This window comes from Anas platyrhynchos, chromosome 2 (assembly GCF_047663525.1).
Source record: "Anas platyrhynchos isolate ZD024472 breed Pekin duck chromosome 2, IASCAAS_PekinDuck_T2T, whole genome shotgun sequence".
Taxonomy (NCBI): Eukaryota; Metazoa; Chordata; class Aves; order Anseriformes; family Anatidae; genus Anas; species Anas platyrhynchos.
Genome location: NC_092588.1, coordinates 5,620,975 through 5,646,480, shown reverse-complemented (window position 1 = coordinate 5,646,480; position 25,506 = coordinate 5,620,975). Strand labels below are relative to the sequence as shown.

Below are 25,506 nucleotides of genomic sequence, written 5' to 3'. Positions count from 1 at the left end.
AAAAGAGACCCAGAACAAAGCCCTTTGCTTTCTAGTGCTTAATAGAAAAGTTGACCATCACCACCATGAGGAGGAGCCCTGATAGCTGCCTCTACTAAGCCTGGCTGAAGCCATCATTTTCTTCCTGTGTAATCAAACCAATTGTGTTTGTGACTTCTCTGGGGTAAAATGTAAGAGGCATCAATGAGTTTTAACATAACTAAAATCTTATGTGAAGAGACTCAGCAGGGAGCAATGTCATTTTTTTTTTTTTTCCTGAGACAAGCACATGAAACATTTAATGAAATTGAATAGTGGAAGGGATTTCTACTTTAAGAAAGTCAGAAATTGCTGGAGGCTCAAAGAGAGAGCAGGCAAAACACTGCAGCTTTGTAGGTACTCTCAACCAAATGTGTCCCTTTGTAGGTGTTCTTACCACTTTGGGGAGCAGAGTGTTAGAGTAAGGGCACCTCAATTCTGACTCATTGTGCTAGCTCATACATTTTAATATAGAATTTTACAATTTAAGATTTTTCTCCTAAGCATCTACCTGGATCATTTTAATTCACAGGCAACCTTTTTGATACTTTCTGTTTTTATAGAGACATCACCTTCATTTACAGTCTGCCAGATCTCCAGTCTATCAAGCTAACAGGCAACAAGTCACTTTAACTCACAGCATATACTTAGGAATTCTTGGCTTAGGAAGTAACAATGCGAGCTTCCTATGTAGAACCAATTTTATTTGAACATGACTGTTTTAAAGCAAATATCCCACTGTGGTCCATAAAAATGGGAGCTAGAGAACCAAAGGAAAATTCAATTAAGGAAATTTAAATAATGCCAAGATATAACATCTTCCTGTTATTGATTAGGTCATGTATTGTGGTAAGAAAATTATGAAACAGCTCTGTCTGTCAGACCAAGTATTAAGTTGTACCTGTATTAAGATAGTATTTGTTTCCTATTAGCAACATAGCAGAGTAAGAGAAAAAAAATAAATATCAAGTAGTGACTGTGAGTGCATCCTTAGCACTAGTTTGCTTACACACAATATTAAAATAACTTTAAGAAGAAAACATTTGTCTGAACAGAATGATAATGCTTGCTTTCTTTTCTTAGGGAAAGTGTGATTTATTTCATTTATTCATAACAGACCAAGGAAGTGGTAAAATGATGTAGACACCATTTTTACAGCGTATGGCCATACATCTTTCTCTGTAGTACAGAGGTGCCACAATAGTCATGAATAAAATTTGCTCTTCACCTCACAGCACCATATTTCCTAAAGACAAGAGATGTTGAACTTAAAAAAATATTAAAATAGGAAAAACAGTCTGCATCTAATAACATAAATTAAGTTATGGTGGCCTGTCAAGAATAGTGTTTCTTGCTTGAAGAATACAAAATTAGGTGTATATTTATTACAGCATGTAGGTCTTATTGGGCACTAACTGTTTGGCAACTACATCCACTGGTAATGGTGCAGATAAAAGGCAGATAAAACAGTTATTAGACAGGGCAGACCTTCTTGAAAGCAAGACAGTTAAAGAAAGATCAATAATGAAATGCAGACTTTCTTTACCCCCTGGAATACATAGTATCTAGCACAATTCTTTGCAACATCCCCCAACGTTTACACAACATTAAGCCCTACTCACCTGTTTTTTGGCTGAGCTGGTAGAGGAAACACTTGCGCAAATCTGCATTGTCCCTGAAGGTCAATTGCAAAAGTGACCCTGATTTTTTCAACTTCTGCATGAGCCACAGACCTGGAATAAAATTGGTGTATATTTTTAGCCTTTTTTTCTGATTATCAAACAAGGGGATTGAAGTTGTGTGCCTATAATAATAAACTTGAAGAGATTACAGTACGGTTAGCACTGTAACTCAGTGTAAGTCTTTGTTTTCTCTTGTATTGTTAATAAACAAAGAGAAAAGTCTAAGGGTCTCTCTGGATTATCCAGTGTCATGGTAACATAAACGTTCAGGAAGGGTGAACATAGGGCCATTCATTTTCCATAGTACTGTAAGTGTTTTCTTCAGAAAGAGAGATGCCTCTCTTTATTGGCAGTATAAAGAGAAGTGGAAGAACACAGTGGAAGAAAGGTCATCTCTTGCTGCTCCACACCCCTAGATTTTCCACAATGCTGGACCATGTAGTAAGCCCTGAAAGCCTCTCTCACTGCTATTTTCTCTGAAGTCTTCAACAAATATTTGCCACAGGTACAGTGTATGTGTCACGTCGTCACAATTTACTGCTACCTCCACATGTTGCTCTCTCGTATACTCTGCCATGGACTGCAGTAATTCATAGCTTTCCGATTTAACTCTTACCTGTACTAACCAAAGTACTATTGTTGTAAAGTGTTCCCAGGTGAGGTCCAGAGAGGGACAGGAAGGTATGTAACTTGTTGAGGTAATAGCGAAACCTGGGGCGAGTTAGTACAGATCGGATGATGACATTACCAAGGGAATGTCCAATAAAACTGTTAGGAGAAACAGAATTGTATTAACACAAAAGCCATCTGTATGTTATTTAAATTAAATGTAAAGGCAGCAAAAATTGCTCTTGAGGGGACTCTATCAGAGCTTTCAGTATCATCCTTTAGCTATCATTTTACATTTTGTTCAGCCTAGTGGATACTCTTCCAGCCATAACACATGTAAAACCTCAGCTCACTGACTTCAATGGCCTTTGACACAGGACACTTTTAAAAAAGCTAATTTCACAGAATGATGCTGATGACCACAAATAGTTACAGACAATTAACTATCAGAATGCTTACCTTATTCGGGATATGGAGAGGTTATACAACTGAATATGCTGAATAATTTCATCCAACAATCGGTCAGTCATTGTATCAAAATCAGCAAAAGTATCAGTCTAGTGTAAAAAGGATTGAGTAGGTGAATTCAAATATATTGCTCTTATTGAAGTATACATATATCATAGACTAACGTTATTTTCAAAGTAAGCTGCAATCACAAAATTAATAACTAGTCCAAATTTTCTTTGTACTTGCTCAACTGGGAAGAATTTTTCTCTGTTGCTTAGTCCTCCCAAAACAGAAGCCCTTTGAAAAAAGCCATAAAGTTTCATTTTCAGATTAATATCAAAATTATTTCAACTAAAATTGTTAACTTATTCTAGGCAAGTATTTTTTTTCTCACACAGCTTTAACAGTAACAACACTTGTCACTATCAGTCTTATGGCTCTCAGTATAGCCCATATGGAAATTCATTGTCTTCATTAAGCCCCCATGTAAGATAAGGCAAAATCTTTCATCGCGGAGGTTCTTTGACTCTATATTGTGCCTTTTAGCTTCAGGAATATAACCCATGCTTTCAATTTAGGACAGGAGTTACCTTGTGCTTCCTTTGTAGGGTATGGAAATAGGGCCCTCTAGAAGACTGTATTTTAAGGGGATTACATTACCTTCTGTGGTTGCTTCTGTTTCTCTAGTGACTGTGCCTCTAATTTAGGCATAATTGGATAAATCTGGGCCTAAGGTTTATTAATAGTACGATTCATAGTGTCAGGCCGAGTGATTTCAGAGTCAAAAGTAAGGTTTTAAAGCAGCCTGACTTGACAAGGTTGAGAACTGCTTAGCCTCTCCAGGCACCGTACTCTGCGTGTGGAAGAAAAGCTTTTTATATTTTGGATTTAATGGATTACTATAATAAAATAGTTACAGCTTTATACACTACATATAGGTGATGTTGACACTACAGACACAATCACAAAATTATTAGGCCATCTTACTTAAATGCTGTGTGTTTGTTATTCAAGAATGTCAGTAAGATAATGAGTGCCAGAGAGGGACTTAAACAATTTGTTGCTTGCAACAGTAATGGCAGTTTTGATACAATAAAACTAATAATATATTGTCTAGTCTATACAATTGCAGACAGATCTTATTCAGAACTGTGTCATTTGGCACTCCAACAGGACTCTAAATCAAATTTGTAACTAATGAGATGCCACAAAATCATCAAATGTTGGAACAGCTATTCAGAGCAAGCATATCTAGTAATTAATGCTTTTGTAACACAACCCATCTTACTAATTGCAGCTCTTGCAAAGGAAAACAAGTATATTCACTTTGCAACACTGCCTTAAAATAAATGTTCTCCTATACTACAAACAGTCCAATAACCTCTTGCCTGTTTGTTTAGCCTGCATTGATAATTAACAATTTCCTCTTAGGCTCATTATCCCAAATCTTTCAGGTTGTTTAAAAGTGGAAGAATACCAGCCTGAGCATTAACCACAAGCAAAACACATAAAATGTCATATTTCACCTGGTTATACCTCCATTCTTCAGTATCATCTCAGCCTGACTGAGCTTGTCAAATATATTACAGATGAGTGCATAAAAATGTGGCTTAAATTTTATTCTGTAAAGCAAACTTCAGCTAAATGACTGATTCCATGGATCATTTTAAATGTGGTTCCCAGAGCAGGGAAAAAACTGTGACAGGATGTTTTAAAGCATCAAAACATTCATCAAAAGATATCGGTCCTATCCAGTTCTATGTGAACTTGCACACATTTCCATACTACAGGAGGACTGAAAGTTTCCATTATGGGTTCAATATAACAGTAAACAGAGATGTTGTAAGAGCTAATCCTTTCAGCCTTACAAAGCATCAGGAGAAACTTCGATGCAAGTCTGGTCTCCTCATTATTTCCATCTTGCTCACATTAACCATGCAGGTCCACTTCTGGCAGAGATGTACACTGAAAGGTGGCAAGTTCACAGACTAACAACAACTGGCCATTTCAGAATATAAAAGCTATTGAACAAAGAGAGTTTTGACTCTAGTTTCTTGGCTGCTCATAAATCAGAATAATGTTTTTGACTGGGCACTGGAAATCCTTATTCTATGCATAAAGGTGTCATAAATATGTGTTCATTGCGAAGCAGGCCATAGAATTCATTTCTGGTGTTCTGCCTAGGCTAGCAATGAATTGCTCTGGAAGACACTTATTTATCATTCAAGAAAATAAATCTCACAAGCCTTGCAACAGGAGAAACAATGGCTGATGCATCAAAAGCAACTGACAACACCTTCTGGATATTTCTCATCCTCCAGAGAATTTAACATTACTAAACCTGCTGCTTTCTGTCGGTGATGTGTTGTACAGCATCCAAAAGGCAGAGGCACCCAGCTGCTAAGTGTGCAAACTGAGAGGATAAATCAATTTGGTTTCTCTAAGGTATAAGTAATACACTGAACTTTGAGTTCAATGCGAGGAATCTTTCCTGGTGTGTTTGAATACCCTATCACCTCAGACAGGAACAGGCCTTTGAACTAAATCCTACATAAAATTCCCTAAATTCCTTAGTGCTTTTGCTTTATCCAGCTTCTGAAAGAGCCTTACTGAAGGTCCTTTTGCAGCAATGGCAACAGCTTGTAGGAGATCTAAATGAAGACAGAAATTATCTCTACATTACCTGATTTCGTTCAGACATTAGGAAGTCCAGTTTTCCACCAGGGAGTCCCAGTTCTATAAAAGTCTTTACCAGCCGTAGATCTGCACTGTTACCTGGAAACAGATGGCAATTTATAAGATGTGATTCAACAGGAGAATATATATATATATATATATATATATATATATATATATATAAATTCAATTTAATAAATTTATCTTCTTATAGACCTTCTTATAAGCCTTGGCACCAGGGACCTCTTGTTAAATGCTGCTAAGGCAGCTCACTGCACCATATGATCATGCATTGAAACATCAGGAGAGCAAGAATACCCACAATATGTGCAAGGAGGGCTGGACCTCACATCATGCTGCTGCGCACTTCATATGCTCTCTAAAAAGTGGGAGGAGAAGGCAAAGATCAGGCCCAGAATAACTCTGTCCCTTAATTGCTGAACAATGTAGGTAAGACAAGGTGTCATCAAAAGGTTAACATCTGTCCTTCCCAATTTGCAGCTGGTGATACCCGAAGAAGACACTGCAGCTGTGCTGGGAACTTCAGCACATGTGCCTGGGGAATAAGGATGTGCCTTCATATGCACAGCAGCCTGCCTCTCCTCTCACCATTAAATCTGGTGCTAAAATGGTGTCAGTCTAGTAATATTTTACAAGACTAGCAGGGGGTTAGAACTACATGATTTTCAAGGTCCCTTCCAATCTTTGCCATTCTATGATTCTATGATTTTGGGAGATGAACAAAATGCCCCAATTCCATATTAGGTAAATTCCAAGGTATTCTGAATTATTTTTTCTGGAAACAGAGGTACCTTCTCTTCATAAGAAACATATCACTGTCACTGGTGTATTGAATGGCAATGGTTCTTGCACAAACCAAGGAGAGTTTCACACTTTTCTGAGGCTCTGCCCTTCCTTCTCCATAGTCTCAAGGTTAATGCTTTCACCTTCCCCATTGAAGCCAATAGCTTATCAAGAGAAGTTTCAACTTTAATATGTCTGTTTTCTGCTTAGAAACCATGTATTTAAAATATTTCAGGCCAGGCTTCCTTTGTAGTGAATATTGATTTCAATTTTCCCACATTCTAAGTCCAGCCACTATCTATCCTATAATATCAGTTTATTTTGTTTAATAATGTCATCCCAGTGACATACTGCTAAACAACCAGATACCTCCAGAAAGACAAGAGGAACTACTGTAGTGTACTCTTACTGTATGCTGAAGGGATGATGTAATTTGGTGTAGAATTCTGTTTAAATAAAATAAAACAGAAAAACAAAACAAAACAAAACAGTGCAGCACCCATTTCATAAAGAAAATACTTAATATTTTCCTAGACCCTTTATTACAATGAACTGAATAACATAAAGGAAACTGAATACTTAGCTAAGATAAATGTTTTCCATAGACTCTCTGTTCTTTCCCACTTCCTGTAGATATGCCTTTCTTTTGTTTTGTTTACACTTGAGTGTCTCTTACACATATCTATTCCTCTCGGTCTTACCATCCAACCCATGGACACAGACAACCAGGTGAATTCCATCTTCCAAATTTTCTTCCTCTTCCTCTGGTGGAAAATATGGGATATCAGATGCTAGTACAGATAAGTCACTGTACAGAAATCCTTCAATCTTCATCTCTTTTTTAAACTTTTCTTTGGCCTGATAAAAACTGGAGAATAGATTAATTAATCACAGTAGAACTGGGTGCCCAACAACAAACCCTCAAACTAGAAATAAGAAGGTTCTATTCTGATTGAGAAAAATCAATATGCAGGGAAGAAAACCTATTCCCAAACTGTTTGATGCCATACAGGGAATAGGTAAAAACCTTCAGTATCTCACACCTGCTACAGGAACACAAAGAACCTTCTGGTGGCCAAGAACTATGAGAATAAAATGCAGAATTGCAAAATTTGCATCTTATAAATGTCTTCAGGCATACTGACACTGAAAATCAAAATTATACCATCAGATACATTTATAGGCAGGTTGCTCTCCCCATTCCTCAGACAGCGGAGTTTAAGGGTACACCTCATTACAGAGATGACATATTTTGGTTTGGTTTGGTTTGGTTTGGTTTGGTTTGGTTTGGTTTGGTTTGGTTTGGTTTGGTTTGGTTTGGTTTGGTTTGGTTTGGTTTGGGGTAGTCTTGAAAACATTTAGTGGCTAAGAGGAAAAGCAGCTCAGAGCTGAAAGAATTAAGATAACCCCTCCTCTGATGAAGGCCTAAAGTTTGACATATGAACTCACCTTGAAGCTACCCAAAGGTGAAAAACCCTTCAGTGGCTTTTTAAGTAGCAAAACTTATCCAGAGCTTTTAGGAATTCGAAATTGCAATATAAGTGTAGAATTAGAAAACTGGGATGGACCTGGCTAGGAGATATAAACCTTTAAACCTTGGGGGTAGCCTAAGGCCAATCAGTATGATGGTGAACAATTACTTACATCAACCCTACTGACATTAAAGGGACTCAAGAACAAAAAATCTAACATTCTGGCCATGGACCTAGAGGCCCTGAATTCATCAATGCCATGAATACATGGTTAAGTATTCACAGAGAAGGAATACATTTTGTGCTTATATCAAGCAGGATTTTCAGCAGGGTTCATCAAATGAACCTCAAGATGTTAAAAAATAAAAATGAAAGTAAAACTTAGGTCCCAAATGAATGCACGTGCAGAGAACCAATATGGGTGAATGGGTTGAGAAATTCCCATGCTACCTTTTTCCTTCAGCACAGCAGAGACACAAAAAATATAACAAAATATATTTACTAGCATGTCAGTCTGTGGCATAAGCCACTGTAAAATCAAGACCATGATGTGGCTTTTTTTCATGGGCTAAGAAACAAGAGAAAAACAAATAAACAAATAAAAACACCTCTTCTCCAGGTACCCAGTATGCTTACTCTCCTGTTTTCCAGTTTCAATGAAGTTGATGCCCTGCCAACCAATCTGTGTACCCCTTTTATAGTTTCAGTAATGAGTAAAATTAAGCAGAAAAGAAAAACAAGTTATGACACTGTTATAGTGAAGCAAATATCTGGGATCAATATCCACATCTTGGTAATGTGACTTGTTGATGGAATGCCAAATTTTAAAGACTATTTAGACACCTAAATCCCACTCATTTCCATGAGGATTAAGGACCTAATAATCTTTAAAGATCTCGATTCTCTGTGTTTTTGTTCTTCCTGTCTACTTAGATTATTTATTGTGTATAAGCCATATGTCTATTTGGATAACTTATACTGTAATTCCAGCAACTGTATGCAAACTTTCATTATGTTCTGAACTTTGTCAGGGTCTCTTGGCATCACTGCAACATTAATTAAAAGTAATTAGACATTCTTACTTCAGCATCCTTTCATTGGCCTCTTCATCCACCTCATTTGAGTTAGAAGAAACAACTCCAAAGGAGCCTAGAGGCTGTCGTGTGATGGGGAACACAGCCTGCTTTGCAGAGAAGCCGACCATCGCAGGGGTCTCTTTGAGCACAGAAGAAAAGGGAAGACATGTGGCCGTGCAAGAGACAGAGAGGTTAACCACATCAACAGCCTTTCTGCTTTCCAGTGCTACCCCCTCTGTCGTCACCGAATGAAACCCAGTGCCATTAGCAACAAGTTTATGGTCTTGGCTGTCAGGTTCCTGAGGATATTCATCCTGGTAGGATCCTGAAGCAGGGTCTGCTGAGGCAGGTGAGTCATTGAGCTCAATTTCTTGTAACCCCTGCATTTCTGTGTACACCAGCTGGCTCTCATCAGCAAGAGACCTACTGCATTCTCCTTGCATTGAGACAAATTCTGTTGAAGTCTCTGAAGCAGCTGAAACAGGATCACAAGCATCTGGTAACACATTTATGCTTTGTGAGAAACTCTCCTCTCCTGTTACTCTGATATCGGTGTAAAAGCCTTGTTCTATTTCAAAACTGTCAGGCTTAGGTTTATCCTTTGGATCCTTGATGCATGCATCAAACTCTTCTGTACTTTTGTCCAAGTAATTATTAGCCCTTGGTGTTTTTAAGCTGCACTCACCATTGCTCTCCAGTGGCTGGCATTCAGAGATGTTATCTCTGAGTGACTTTGGACATGCAGGTGGTTTTGCACATTCCAAACTACAGTAAGTCTCTGAAAGACTTTCCTCTGCCTCCTCCTTGTGTAATTCCATGTGACCACTACTGTGTTTGGCAGTGGGTATGGGATGTCCTTTTGGTTCTAGCTGTCCACTTTCAGTGGTGATACGACACCCAGAGAAGTCCATGATTCTATCATCGTCCTCTGTTTCCATGCAAATTTTTAAATACCCTTCTGAGTCTCCCAAGGTTGCTTCGCTGTGTTTGGATATATCCACCTCCTCCACAGGCTCTTCTGGGCTACTGATCTGAGGAGCTGAAACAGACTTGGTCAGTTTGGTAAGCTCCACTTCTCTCTCCTCTTCTTCAAAGGGCAAAGAGCTAATGGATGTGAGTGATGCTTGGATTCCACTGGGCAAGCTGGTATTGCTTTCTGTGTGGCCACCCTCCAAGGAATTTCGGTGGATGGCGTGTCTCCGTACCAAATGGTGCAGGATCTCTCGATCACCGGGCAGCTCCAGAGCCCGGCTACGAGCATCAGACCATGCCACTGAGCTTGGTTCACTTTCAATGCCTGAATCAGATATTATAGAGGAGGATCTCTTTATAACTCCTGACATCAGGGTAAATTCTTCACACTCTTCAGTTCGTTGCTCCTTTGCGAACAGTTTCACTTCCAAGCTGTGGGCAGGCAAAGCTTTCAAAACGGGCAGCAGAGTCTTGTTGTCTGTATCTGCTGTTTTTTCAAGACTGGTTAACTCACTCAGTGCAAGCTCAGAAGTGAAATTATTCTCAGGATGACCAGATTCAGCTGTTTTTTGTATTTCAGACCTGTCTTCCAAGCTATCAGTTCCACATGCTTCACACTCATACTGAGCACTGACAATTAACACGGGCTCGGGCTCACTTTTGTGGGTATCGTTATTGCTAGGTTTCATGTCTCCAGAGGTAACATCTGCTGCAAGTCTATTGTCTTTTAATAAAACTTCTTTACATGTTTTAAATTCCTCTGATGTGCATTCTGTATTGCCTGGCTCTGAGTCAGTAGTTTCCTTACTTGAAACAAAAATATTTTCAGGTTTCCTTTGGCCTTCTTTGTTCAATGTACATACCTGAGATGTGGAGTGTGGGTTTAAACCCTTTGCTGCATGAGCAGCACCTTCAGTACCACTGTACAAGCAGGACAGATTCCCATTTATCCTGTCTGTGTGTATTAGCAGAGTACCTTTTCCAAAGTCCCCTTTTGTTACTGCAGTGGTATCATTTGATGAAAAATCTTCCTTGTCTATTACATCCATTTGCGTATGTTCAGGAACCTCAAAATCTGGGAAAACATCCAAATTCTGATCTGAAAGGAAGAAAAAAAAAAGAAGTGGTATCTGCAAGAACATGACATATTATCCCAATGTGATGTAGGACTTGGAAAAGTGATTGTAAGGCCTAGAGAAGTATGTATATTTATGTTGTAAATTATCTCTACATTATTTATTATGTTAAGAATTATCTCTACATTAGAGTTATATTACAAATACAAATGACACAGGGCATTTAATTAGAATTATACTCAGTAAACAGTTACAGTTAGGTGAAAAAAAAATCTTTCCTCTGTACAACTGTATTTATACTGCTAGTTTCTAGAATTGGTAAATCAAAGTTGGCATTTTTTTGCACTCCTGCTGTTGTACCACATTGTATGTAGAGTAGATCTTGCTTGTGAATCAGTTTAATATGGAGTTTCATGGTTTAAATATCTGTAATTGTTACTGTCAAAATTTAGCGAGTATGATAGCTCTGGAAATGGCCACGGGTCATCTTTACTGGGCTATGCTTACTTATGATACTATCTCTCTGCTACACTTAACAATTGTTGAAAAGGGAAGCAAGGGCTATGAGGTTTTACTATATGCTTGAAGAACTAAGTATTTTTTCTTAATGAAAAATCCAGTTTGGGTACTCTAGAGGATTTAAAAAAAAAAAAAAAAAAAAAAAAAAAAAAAAAAGCTAGGCTTAGCTTAGCTTAGTTAGGCTTCCCACAAATTTTATTTTTTTGTTGTTGTTCTGACTCTTCTTAACACTAGATGTCACTCTGAGTATGAAGTTAGTTGCTGTAATAAAAATGGTTTTGCTTTCTTTCTAGGTTTTGCCTCCAGTCCTTACAACTAAACATCTTACTTGGAAGATGAAAACTATGAAGTTACAGGAAATACTCTAAAGTTCACTTGGAGAGAAAACAGAGGATTCAGTTATATTTTACAGTGGGTTGTGCTTTGATCCAAGGCAGAGCCAGCACAAGTTATATAGGATCATTTACCTTCAGCTGGGGAAGTGAACCTCCTCAGCTCAAGCTGTCTCATGTACCTTGGGGTGTTTCACTCACCTTTGCAAGGCAAATCCATATACCTGTCTTCAAAAATAACTGGAAGTGTGTTCCAGTCCCCATCTATGTCGAGGCATTCCGCTGGCAGCGGGGGCATGCTGGTGAAGTACTCTGAATTACGAATTTCTGTAGAAATCTGTCCGTGACTTTGGATCCTGGCAGCAAAGGACAAAAGAAATTGAGTATCCGAATGGTTACCATGCTTTTTCTCAGTCACTGCAAGCCAGGCAGCAAAGGCAGATGTGTAGACAATTACTATATGTGTCTGCCCTTCAGCTGATATGGGGCAATACCATTTAATGCCTGTATTTAACACCCTCAGTGATGGGACAGGGTGCACTGCAGCAGGTTTGCAGATAACACTGAGATGGGCAGGCAGATATCTCATGAAGTTCAGTAAAGACAAACGCCAAGGTGTGCATGGACAATGGCACAATCCCCTGCAGCAGGGCAGGCTGGAAGTCATCTAGGCAATAGGAAGTTCCTTGTGGGAAGATATGTTTTTTCCCCTCTCTTTATCACTGCTACAACCCATCTGCCACACTACCTGCAATATAATGTCCTCTGCTGCTCATTCATTCAGAAATTCCCTCCAAGTTGCAATAGCTCCCAGTCTGTCGCACCATGGACTGGATGTTGCAGAGCTAGCCCTGAGACTAAAACTCACTATCTATAATCTTCAAATTACAAAATGTCTGTCAATGCCAGTTTAGGTAAAATGTTAACAAATTAGTCCACATCTGGCTGAATTTATGGAGTAGAATAAAGACCACCGTGGTATGCTGAAGGATATCACACAAAGGAGATGAGTTCATTACACCAGGAGCATTGCACTCAGAAGACATGATAACAAAAGAACAGTCACATGACCAGAACAAAAAGTACATCTGCACAAAGCTGTTAGAAATAAGATGGAGTTGTCATCATTTGAATTTGTCTTTAGCTAACCTAAGCCAGCTGAAGGAATGTACTAAGACTTTGCTGCACAGCATTCAGAGTAGATATAAAGACATACAACCCCTCAACAATTCTACCAGGCAAATTGTGTATAGCAAGAACTGCTTCTTTCTATGAGCATGTAAAATATCTGACACAGAGCAGTCCAGTAGTATTTTCCACTGCACCATGCTGATAAGATTAAGGACAAAGACACCAAGGTTTCTGTTTTGACAGAAGAGCACTGAAGGTGGTTGAAAACTATGAGTGGTATAAACAGACAAAGGAAAAAGTAGATTTGAGGGAACAGAGCTTCAGGTTCTGTTCCACACTCAGTAGTACTTCTAGTGTAATAACAATCATCTGTGTCCATAACAGATGTTTAAAACAAATAACATGAATTATTTGGATATCACAACAAATACTGTGAGTATTGTGGACTGTGGATAACTTTAGGCATACTCAATTACTGACTGGGGGATGGTAGGAGAAGACAGAGACAGTGTGTTTGAAAGGAGTACTCAGTGCTTGCAGAACATGTCCTATGAGTTGATTTCTCTTTCTGATAGAGATTTCTTTGCACAGTCCCTCAATGCAAAACCTCTTTCTTTATTGGAAAACACTCCTGCTGCTCCATGACTCATTGCTGTCAGCCCATGGGTCACTGCAGATGGCTCAGACTGGACCCCTCCACTGGCTTTCTCATCAGGAAAAGAGGTCTGTTGCTCTGACTGTTCCAAGGGTTTCAAAACCCAGGTGCAGGAAGCAATAATCAAAAATGTCTTTGACCAGAACAGCGAGGAACAAGGCCAAGAAGGACACATGGTAAGCCCTCTATCTTGCTTATGCCAGTCCTCAGAGCAGTGTGGTATCTCACACACTTCTGGAAGAGCTAAGGCATATTGGTTCAGCTACTGCTTGTTGGTAGAACTAGAATAGCTGTTCTGTTCCATCTTTTTGCACATGTAAAATGCTACCTGGATTTCATCAAGGAATGTTACATTAAGCTGGCACAGGGATGTGGGTTTGGCTAACATAAATACATTATCCTAAGGAATAAATAGGGAGGAAGCAAGTTTTTTGTAGACAGTTGGATGAAGGTAATTCTGGACAGCTACCACAGGACAGCACAGTGATAATATTTTTGATTATCATTGGCGGGAGTCAGGTAATCACCTTGTGATAGTTAACTGGAAGAAACACTCTTTATACATTATGAAGCAAAACTTAACAAATTTGTAATTCAATTGGTCTGTCCTCATGCCAGCACAGAAGATTCCTATATCCATACACAAAAAACCTTGTGCAAACCAGCATGCTGGCTTCAACTTCAGAACATAATTGTTGTTGTCTATCATTTGCTCTTACTAGCTATTTTTTTCTCAAATATAGGCGAGTCATTGATTGCTAAAGCATGAATCAGACAGAAGTCACAAACAGCTAGCTGCTCAGTCTTGCCTGCAGCAACACCTGGGAATTTGGAGTTAAGCCCTAGCACCATAACAAAGTTCTCGCTGACATACTAATAAACAGCATTGGTGTTTATACTAAAGGCCACGTGTAAAAATCATAAGTAAACTTGCTTTGAGACCAGTTCCTGGCAAAAGAAAAATGAATCATTAATGATAGGTGTAGGAAAAAATATTTTTTTTCTGCAAAGTGTTGGGAGGCTATGTCACCTGCTAGAGCCACCTGCTGTGTGATATCCAACCTATTGGAAACTGTACTTCCTATTCTACTTGAGCAGTCAAGTATCGCCACGCATGTAGGTGCATGACCTAACAGAATTCACAACCACAGTATGGGAGGCAAAAAAAAAACAACCCTCATCTGGTAACAAGGAAGAAATAACTGGGGAAAAGCCTGCTCATGTGTGAGTTGTTTGTACAGCACCCAGCACACGAAGAGCTGATCTCATCTGAAGCCTCTTTGAACACAATTAATACTCCCTGCTGGCACTCTCAACACTAATGATACTGTGGGAGCCAAGATTCTGCTTTTCTAACTGCACCATCTAGCACAACCAAAAGGAAAACAGGACTCTGCCATGAGGCCTGTATATACCGAATTTACCTCACAGATCAACTTTTAGCATTTGCAAGCTATTTTATTTTTTTGTACTCTATCTCCTTGATAATCACTGAGGAATATTATGCTTATCTGTAGGAAATGGGCTAGCTCTGTGGCTGTCTGGAGAAATAAAAGCACTTCATGCAATTAGGCTTCCCCTTGTGCAGGGCTGTGTTTGCTTAGATGGGGCCGTGAGTGTTTTTGACCTCACCCTGGGGTCCTGCCATGGGTCTTTCCATGTACACAGCTTACTTAAAAACTGACATGGGAGGACTAAGTGAGCACAGCTGGGCCCTTGCAGCCATGGCCCTGCTCTAGTTTGTCAGAAAAAGGTACCCTTGTATAACCCATCCACTAATGAAGTCATGGCCTTTTCCACCAGCACTGAATCAGCCTTAATGTTCCTAGCGACAGCTCTGAGAAACTCATTTTCTTCTTTGCTCTTGGTTGGAAACAGATGTCTCACTTAAGCCTTATCATCATGACAGAACCTGATGTCATGGCCTTTAAGCCACTTCTGAAAAGTGGGTTTCTGTTCTGGTAATGCTGTGGTCTTCCTGTGATAACAGGCTGTTTCAGTGCAGCAAAAGTTCGGACATTGCTTTGAAATTCAAATCTGAGCTGCTTTCCTTTAACTCTGCCGTCAAGGGTCAGGTCCTCAGTAGTATCCATGCTCTCTACTTGGAATCACTAGCTAAAACTGAAGGCAGGATGTGCACTACTGCAGCCTTAAAAGGGGCCCCTCATACTCTGCAGTTTTGGTCAAAAGCAAGCAGTGTCAAGCAAATGGAAACATGGAGTACTGCATGCAGCTTTAGGGCCCCCAGCCAAGAAGAACACAGAAGTATTGGAACAAGTTCAGCGGAAGGCCACAAAGATGATCAAGGGGCTGGAGCACCTCTCCTACGAGGACAGGCTGAGGGAGTTGGGGTTGTTCAGCCTGGAGGAGAGAAGGCTCTATGGAGGCCTTACAGCGGCCTTCCAGTACCTACAGGGGGCCTGTAGGAAAGCTGGGGAGGGACTCTTTGTCAAGGGGTGTAGGGATAGGACAAGGGGTAATGGCTTTAAACTAAAAGAGGGTAGGTTTTGATTAGATATAAGGAAGAAATTCTTCACTCAGAGGGTGGTGAGGCACTGGCACAGGCCGCCCAGAGAAGCTGTGGATGCCTTATCCCTGGAGGGGCCAGGATGGATGGGGCTTTGGGCAGCCTGGTCTGGTGGCAGGTGTCCCTGCCCATGGCAGGAGGGTTGCAACCATTCAATGATTCTATGAAATAACCACCTTGCTCACATTTCATAGCATATTTTTGTGAATGCAGCCCAGTGCATTGTTTATTTTCCCAAACTGTTTTGTACTGTTGATTCTTGATCAACAAATTATCAGCCCTGAGCTTACATTACTCATACAGTTCCTCCATCTAATGTTGTGGTGTTCCTGTGTGGTCCTTCACTGCTGCTTCCAGTGAACATTCACATCTTTGTGTTGTCTGTTTAATGAATCAAGGTTCCTATCTGCATGTACAGATGATCCTTTCTGATATAGAAAGCAGGGATGGACTAAAGACTAAAATAAATCCATGACTGCTATAACTAAAAATATTATAAGGAAGAGTAAAAAGCAAACTCTTAAATGTTATTTTTCTGTTGCTTTTCAGCTATTACTTCAGTTTAAAACTGCCAGTACTAGATCTGGTATAGGGAGGTTAAGAAGTTAATTGAAGAAAGACATCAAAAATATTTCTGACTACCCTGAGGCTGATGTTATTGGAGATAAGCTCTGCAGAGACATGCACCTGGTTTGGAAGAAAGGTAGGGAAAGAGGCATCATATACCACATCATATCCCTTGAAGGCTCTCGCTACAGTGTTTTAGTCACTCCCTGATTTCATAAGTATTGTGAGAGCAGAGAAAGAAAAAGAAATGTCTTACAGGAATCTTAAAATTAATCATCTCTTGGGCCTGATTGGAGTTACTTACATTTGACATTGATTTCAATGGATTTACAATATGGAGCTAGAATAGACCTAGTGATTTCTCTCAAACCAAAGCCTTCCATACCCAGCAGAAAAGACCTCAGTCTTGGTAGAAAAATGTTTTAAGCAACTACATTTTCAGCCTTCCCAGTGACAGGGGAGAGTCAATGAGTTACTTACAGGCCTTCCTGGAATGTCAGCACAGCAAGTTTCTGGTGCTCAGTGTAGAAGAAGGCTTCTGAGAATCTCCTTACCTGAGGAAGAAACATACCAATTAAACCTAAGATCTACTGAAAGGTGCCAAGCACAATCAAGCTGAAAACAGAGAAATGACTGTCAGGACCAGATTCTTTAGTATGCTCTGTCTGCTTTGCACCACTCTGGTGACAGAAAGAAAACAAAGAGCTCAACTCTGCTTCACTTTCCCAGTCCAGCACAAAGCAACTGGTGCTGTTGCATATTTTGCTGGGAGGGAAGAAGTGTACCTTGAGAGGAAATCAAGATTTTCTTATATGCATCTTCTGACTACTTTTCTAAAAGCTGTCAGATTTACCATTTTTTCCTTGTAATATTAAAACAAGGATTTCTTCCTTTCCCACTGTACAAATCATAGCAGCAGTGGAGTGAGTTACTAAATTAGAACAACTCATGATTGATCATCTTTTCTGTGGGAACATTCACAGTGGTTCCCAAGATGATAAAGGAAGTTTTATACTTCAGCCTAGAGGAGAATAAGCCCTGTCATGGCAGAAACACATCTGCCTATGTCACGATACTTACAAATGAGAGCTTCTCAAATCTCTTCATAGACATTTGATCTGCTCAGTGTTGGATAATCAATTACAAAAGAGCCACAGATCTGAAGTGTCTGGCAGAGCACAGAGTGTGTAATAAGCTATAAAAAATTCAGTGTTTCTATCTGCCCTGGAATAAGCTTTGAGTTTCAATCAATCCATCATAATATGCAGTCAACTGTACTGAACTGTTAAACTGCAGCCCATACATAACTAATAATATTTGTAAGAGCGACCTCTATTATGGTGTCAGAGAATGGCAGTGAAAACCACATGTCACAGCATCTCAGCGTCTCCCTAAATCCCAGCCATACTTCAACAAATGGCTTTTCTAATAAAAGAATGACTATCACTTCTTTAAAAAGAGTGCATTGGTTTATCTGGAGCTCTCAAAGTGTTTTCTAGGACTAGAAAAGTTTTATTACACACAGCTTAGATAGGGAGGAACTGATGTACATGAAGGTACATCATTTACCACAGGTCATGCCATCGGTTGTCATAATTTGAGTCTAGGATTCACCTTGCTGGAGCTGGGGGCCTACAGAGTTGGGTCCTTTGGCTGATCAAGCCATCCAGGTCCTCTCAGAGTCAAAGGAGACATAGCTAAAATAGCCAGTGGAGTCTCAGCATCATCTACCTCTTTCTGAGTTTTATGTCTCCCTTTTGCAAGCATAAACATTATCTTATCTCCAGTGACTGGACCTCCACTGACTTTAACAAGAACCAGTATGTAAATTGGGATGTTAGCACCTACACTGTAGCCTTCTAAAGCTAAGCAAGATGAACCCTACTTTTCTCTACGTCTCTTTTTTAATGATTAGATTAGGCTATGAGTTCAGCTCAACCAATGTAATGAAAACGATGTATAGTCAATAACCCAAAACGTCCTCATGGAAGGCACAGCACTTGCTGAACTAATCAGGTAAGTAGCTTTGATACAGTTAGCCCAAAAGGCAATTGCTTTTGTGCCTTCTTTATTATCAAGAACCAATTTCCACATGAACAGTATTAATATTTCCTTTTGTGAAACTCACTAGGAGAAAGGCAAGAACTAGCTTTATATATGTGACATAGTGAAGAGAACAAATCTATATTCCTCATCGTAGTTCTGTGAAAGAAATTGAGATAAACTCATCTTTTGGTTACTTCGCATTGTGATGCTTGTGCCTTTTAAAACATATGATTGTGATGTACGGATACCTAGCAAATATGGGGCATATCTACCTCTTTTCACCCACTTCATGTTCCACGCTGGATTCTAGTATTCAGTGTACATTCATTTTACACAGGATTCTGGGTACCATAAAAGCAACATCATTGCAAAAATTTAAATCTTTTTTTTTAATTTCTCTTCTTATTCCTTTTCCTACTCACCACATCTCCCATAATGGTTCGTAAGACATAATAGTAAGAGAGATATCTATCCAGATACATGTACATCACCAATGTCTGTCAAGAGGTTACCATTATGGAACTTGCTTTTAACTTCTTAATGTTACCCTTAGCATATGATGCTCCTGAGTCAGATAAGCTGTGACTTCTGGATGGAGTGTTGCCACCTCCAGGAACTGGGTCCACAGGGCCAGGAGGTGGGAGCAAAGCCAGGCGAGGTCCTTGCTTATCTGTTCTGCTATCTTCTCTGGGTTGCTCAGCAGCTGGAGGGGAGAAAGGGCATTCTGAGAGAGGCATTTCAGAAAATCAGGTAGCATCTTAGGTTAAGACTTTTTAAGAAAAACAACAACAACAAATCCCCTTGATTTAGAACTATTATTAAAGCCACTATTTTGAGTTATTTTACCCCAAAATAATGCAGGAGAGACTTTTGCTTTTTCTCTTTAAAAGCCATGAGGTTTAGTGCAGAGTCTCAGTTACATATCTGGAGAAAAAAAAGATCAAGATGAACAAGGGACTGCAGCACCTCTCCTAGAAGGAGAGGCTGAGAAAGCTGGGACTGTTCTGCCTGGAGAAGAGATGGATCAGAGTGGATTTTATCAATGTGTATAAATACCTGCAAGGAAGGCGCAAAGAAGATGGAGCCAGGCTCCAGTGACAGAACAAGATGCAATGGGCACAAAATGGAACACAGAAGATTCTGTCTGAATTTCAGGAAGCACTTTACTGTGCAGGTGACGGAGCACTGGCCAGAGAGGTTGTGGAGTCTCCTTCCTTGGAGATACTCAAAACCCATTTGGACATCGTCCTGGGCACCCTGCTATAGGTGTCACTGCTTGAGCAGGGGCTCGGACCTGATGACATCCAGAGGTCCCTTCCAACCTCACCCATTCTGTGATTCTGTCATTCTGTGAAGTGGCAACAGCTTCATTTTTTTCCAGAAACTTTAGTGCAGATATACATGTAGTAAATAGAAAAAAAAAAAAAAAAAAAAAAAAAAAAAAAAAAAAAAAAAAAAGCAGATTCCAAACTACCCACCAGATGGTGCTGGATGCTCTGAAATAATAAAGCATGGCCCGTTGTCTCCTTTCTGATTGCAAGAAAAAATAAAAATAAATCCTTCTCAGCCACATCACACTAGAATGCCAGATGGGTGATTATAGGGGAAAAAAAAAAAAAAAAAAAAAGGCAAAAAAGCACTGTGTCAACACACAATTCAACCAGACATCACAGAGTCTGCTGGTGCTTCTGTCCCACACGGGGATGGGATGGGGTCTTTGGTGTTCCCAGATGGAATTCTGCACTGAAGCGTGGCAGCCCAAGGAGTGCAGGTCATCAGCAAAGTCTGCATACCGACCCCTCCCAGTTTGACAATTTCTTCAACAACAGACAGGCATTGCATTTTACCTTTACTGGGTTGGCACAAAAGCAACAGAGACTGTATCTGTTGTTAGGGACTCTACCTGCCTCTATGAAACAGGTAATACTTCCAGAAATATACCATAAATAATACCACAGGGAGTTGTTCTTTCTTGTCCAGGTCTTGTCTTTTTTTTTTTTTTTTTTTTTTTTTCCTTTTGGTTGGAACTGCAGTCTAGTTGAAAGCCTGCTTATGTCTCGCACAGTTTATTATGCAGTTAATTTTCAGACTGGTGACACTGCAAACTAAGTCATGATTAAAAGCAAATTGTGTGAGACAGAAACAGAGCAGATGCATATATGGATAATAACCACAGATATTGTCAGAGTTTACTTTGTTGGGGTGCTAGTCTGTTTTAATGATTTGTCCAAAATGTCACAAGCTCCAGTACCCATTCTGCTACCAGAGAAAGCATGTTGTTAAACAACAGATATTCCCCATATATCACTCTTTGCAGAGTTAGGACACTTCTTTATTTCTGTATTCAATTTTATTTTTATTTGAAATTTAGCCAGTAAGCTACTTCTTACATCAAAGACCAAAAGCACAGTCTTCAAAGAACATGAATTATTAATGTCAGCCATGCTAGGATGAGGGGTATGATGGCTATTTGTCTAGTTTATTGATTCTTAACCTTTTGAACAGGAAGGAAAGAAGGAAGGAAAGAAGAAAGGAAGAAAAAGAAGGAAGAGAGGAAGGAAGGAGGAGAGGAAGGAAAAGATGAAAGAGTGGAAGGAAGGAAGGAAGAGAGGAAGGGAGAAAAGGAGGAAGGGAGGAGGGGAGAAAGGAAGAAAGAGAGGAAGGAAGGAAGGAAGGAAGGAAGGAAGGAAGGAAGGAAGGAAGGAAGGAAGGAAGGAAGGAAGGAAGGAAGGAAGGAAGGAAGGAAGGAAGGAAGGAAGGAAGGAAGGAAGGAAGGAAGGAAGGAAGGAAGGAAGGAAGGAAGGAAGGAAGGAAGGAAGGAAGGAAGGAAGGAAGGAAGGAAGGAAGGAAGGAAATAAAGGAAGCCAGGCAACACCTACTCCTAATTGTGAGAATTTTGCTGCCACGTACAGAGCAAGAGCCTGGCAACCCTTGCAATGCAGGTTAATTCCCAAGGACTCAGTTCCTCAAAGCAAAGCCCAACAATTAAAATGATCACCAAATATGATTCTGGATATTCTGCTCAAGTACTTGCTGCTGGGCTGTTAATTATGACTGCACCTTTCAAACCCCACTCAGGGTATTCTGGTTTTAACAACACTGTTATGCAAAACACATTTAGAAGGCTTTTTGGAGGAATGATTTTTTGCTCGATTGCTTACAAATTAATCACACAATTAGAAAAATATTGTCCTTCCATTTTCTCATTTTGAATATCTGCTGTGTCCTTGGGTTGAATACAAAATAGGGTAAACGTCACTTTCTTCCCTTCTTTTGTTTTTATTTAATTCTAAAAACGGGCCTGACTCTGGTAACACAGTGGTAATGGGAAACTAACCCCACAGGCTTCTCTCTGTATGGTTTTAATAGCATTTTCTTCCTTTATAAATGACTGCTCTTCGTATTTTCTGCTGAAGAGAAATGGTTTCAGTTCACATATTCCTAGAGGCAAAGTACAGGGAGAGCTTTGCCAATACTCATCTGAACACCATACAGAGGTCCACACAACTTCTGCACGTACATTGCAGAGCTGGTCAGTGCTGCCTCTAGGTCCCAACAATATTGTACAGAGTCTCAACATTTATGTCTAAAGAGTCTCTGCAAATTTACTGTCTTAATCATTAAATTATCAGTAGAAAGTTATGATTCAAGGATGCTAATGCCAAATATTTTCCTAGCATATAGGAAAATCATAGTTGATTTTTGCTGTTGTTTGTTTTTGTTAACCCAAAGCCATTCTAGCTGTTGTGTTCTCCTTTCTGCTGCTACGCTGTTATGGTCAGCTTTCAAAAAACAGTAACAGCAATCTCGCTTTATTAATATGGCCATGCAAAACAAGTCAAGAAGCTTTTTAGGAGAATAATAATTGGACATAAATAAGAAAATACAAAAAAAAAAAAAAAAAAAAAAAAAAAAAGCTGTCATTTTCTGTTGTATGCCAAACCAGTTTGCTGGACTCATAAAAAAGAAGTCCTAAGGAGTCTCTAGTGAGTGTTGTCTGAACCCCTGTATACTTAAGATTTCTAAATTTCTGCAGTCTAGTTGAGTTGAGCCACATAATTTAGGTTTCCCTAAATCAAATTTAAATTAAATCAAATTTCTTTCAAAGAATCCAACTTATGACATAGAATCAAGAAATTCACCTTTCCAAACATTTTTCACACATGGCTGACAAACATTAGCCTACCATTTGTAACTGTTGCATAAACGTACTTGCAGTTTGATTTGGTTTCAAATTCCCTTCATTAATTGTTATTTTGCCATTCTTTCCTATCCTGTTTTCCTGCTAATAACCTGAGAAAATCAAAACTATTAGATCTCTGATTACAAACATTTTCCCCAGTCATCAACTGCCGTTTCAATTTCTTCCTGACAACCTTGACTTTCCTGTGTCTCGCTTGAAGCCAACGCAGCAGAAGTTCAAGACAGTAATTCAGTCACACTGTGCCAAAATCACTTGTGTCTTCCCATGAGCTTCCCTACACATTTAGGTGTTTTTATATGAAAAAAAAAAAAAAAAGTGGCTGCACAACTTGCCAAAAAAATCTTTTCTCCTGTCAGCACAAAAGCTGTAATTGCACCCTATCCCCAAGTCATTTTTTGTGCATACTCTTGACACTCAGGGCTAGGATCAGTGAAGGATCCTAAAGCAATCCAGCTGGTGACTCGTTAAAAGTGACAGAAACATTATGTAAGCGAATAATCAAAATTATGTGAAATTGTTGGTGAAAAAGAAACATTCAGCAAACTTTCTGTTGGCACCAAATTCCTTCTCTCCCCACTCTGATAGATGATTGTACTGTCTCACTGCACTTGAAAAATGGACTCGTGAAAAGCAGACCGATTCTGTTGAAGAAAATACCTGCAGCTCTGTACAAAGCTGAGATAACGTGTCTTCCGTGGAAAGCTCTTCTAGGGAAAAAAAAAAAAACACAGAGAGAGAAACATATCAGGTTTGAGAACAGTAGGTGTGAAATGTTAAAGCTCTACTGTTTATTCACACAATAAGTAGTCATTTGATGTTTTTTCTGCCAATGGATGAGTTTTTGTTAGGATGTGGGTCCTCCACGGTACACATTGTACCTGCAGAGGGACACATACAATTTCTGCTTATGCTGAACCGCTAAACCTGTACATGTTCTGGAAGGCTGTCAGGACACAGAGGACAGAATTGGGCTTTTCATTATTTACCCTTCCCCTTAGTAGAATTTTTTTATTAGTCTTTGGTGCTTATCAATGTATATAAACACTTGAAGGGAGGCTGCAAAGAGACAGGTTCTGCAGTAGTGCTCAGTGGCAGTGGGCACAAACTGGAACACAGGAGGCTCTGTTTAAACATCAGGATGCACTTCTTTACTGTGCAGGGCCTGAGCACTGGAACAGGTTGCCCAGAGAAGTTATGGAATATCCCTCCTTGGATATCTTCAAAAGCCACCTGGACATGGTCCTGGGCAGCCTGCTCTGGGTGTCCCTGTTTGAGTAAAGAGTTGGACCAGATGGCGTCTGGTGCTCACTCCCAACCTTAACCATTCTGTGATTTATGGCCAATTTCTGACCTAAATGCAGTATTATCTCACCATTGGAAAATGCGAGCAAATGATATACAATAAGTGGTTCTCCTTATCATGCTACATGAGGCCATGTAATAAACGCCCTAGTTGTATGACTGGTAATACTAAAGCGTCTCTGTATCACCCTGTGGAATGTGTCACCACCCCTAGACTATGCAGCATTGCTTTGATACAGCCCTGAGATCCAGTCCCTAGCATAGGGACTGTCCACATTAAATGCATCACAAACTATAAAGCAGAGGAAGACATAAATCAACTCTCCAACTTTGACAGCCAGATTTTGCAATGTGGAACTTTCTAGTAGTATATAGAAAGAAAAAAAGCAGAGAAAACAAGCAACCAATCCCCTCCCCAATACCCAAGTGATTCTTCTTAAATAATACTAAGGAATTTAAGAGGACAGAGTGAGATGCATAACACCTCAAAAATATCTCTCCACAGCTGGTAAAAATTGGGAGACAATAATTTCCACTTTTAAAGTCTAAACTAGGCTATTAATTTTTTAATATATTATTCAGGGGGCTAGAAAAAGGAATTTAGAAAGTCCGCAGAGGAGATTTATAGTCTCATATTTATCTTAACTATCTTTAGAAACCTATGATGAGATTAATTTCACCAAATATAGATGTCTAAAACTGAATGAGTCATTTACATTCTTCTCCTGGTCAGTGGAGAAAAATGAGCCAGTACAAGATGCAGTTCATGTCATTCTAAGTTAGAGAGCACTACTTGTCAGATAACACATTTTATTGTCCTAAATGGGCCTGTGTCTCCCCAGTGACTGTAAGGACAGTCCGAGCAATTGTCTCATATAAAAACTGGCTTGATATTCATCATACTGGGTAAACCTTACACCCCATGATTTTTCTGTGCTTTGCATCAGGCCTCAGAAGGCTAGCCTTAAAATCGAATCTTCAGTAGATTTTCAGGCTGTGAATAAAATGATGCAAAGAGTGCTCTGCTCAAGCAGCTAAAAAGGGTATTTGCATTTAGCAAATTTGCATGTATTACAACAAGTACATTTGCAAATCAAGTGCCTACTTCAGTACCAGTAGTCATTTGAAAACTAAGTCAATTGTATTCAGAAAGCCAATATGTGCATATCTGGGGCTGTTCTTCAGTTGTGGTCAACCAACCATACATAACTCTGCCATCTCCCAGTCTATAAGCCTGTCCAGGTAAAACACAAATCATCTAAAAATGTGCCTGATAACCAAAATGCTCGAAGCATGGGTTTTGTTGCATGTTAGATTCTGTTTGACAGCTCATAAATTGCAAATAAACATGCTGTACTTTTTTTTTTCCTCATAGCTGAATTGAATAA

The 25,506-nt window shown here is 39.5% G+C and overlaps 1 protein-coding gene across 5 annotated transcripts in view; it reads right to left on the bottom strand.

Moving 5' to 3' along the window:
* FAM135B (family with sequence similarity 135 member B) overlaps positions 1–25,506 on the bottom strand; it is a 261,734-nt gene that overhangs the window by 3,280 nt on the left and 232,948 nt on the right. For 4 of the 5 annotated variants that reach the window (XM_072034282.1, XM_072034281.1, XM_072034283.1 and 1 more), the window contains 10 exons: positions 23,474–23,523; positions 19,160–19,315; positions 17,047–17,120; positions 11,888–12,042; positions 8,794–10,858; positions 6,941–7,107; positions 5,443–5,534; positions 2,769–2,866; positions 2,317–2,468; positions 1,641–1,751 (listed from right to left, as the gene is read on the bottom strand). In XM_072034282.1, coding sequence (XP_071890383.1) covers positions 1,641–1,751; positions 2,317–2,468; positions 2,769–2,866; positions 5,443–5,534; positions 6,941–7,107; positions 8,794–10,858; positions 11,888–12,042; positions 17,047–17,120; positions 19,160–19,315; positions 23,474–23,523 — 3,120 coding nt within the window. The remainder of the gene's footprint in view (positions 1–1,640; positions 1,752–2,316; positions 2,469–2,768; positions 2,867–5,442; positions 5,535–6,940; positions 7,108–8,793; positions 10,859–11,887; positions 12,043–17,046; positions 17,121–19,159; positions 19,316–23,473; positions 23,524–25,506) is intronic. The other variant, XM_072034285.1, reaches the window with a different exon arrangement.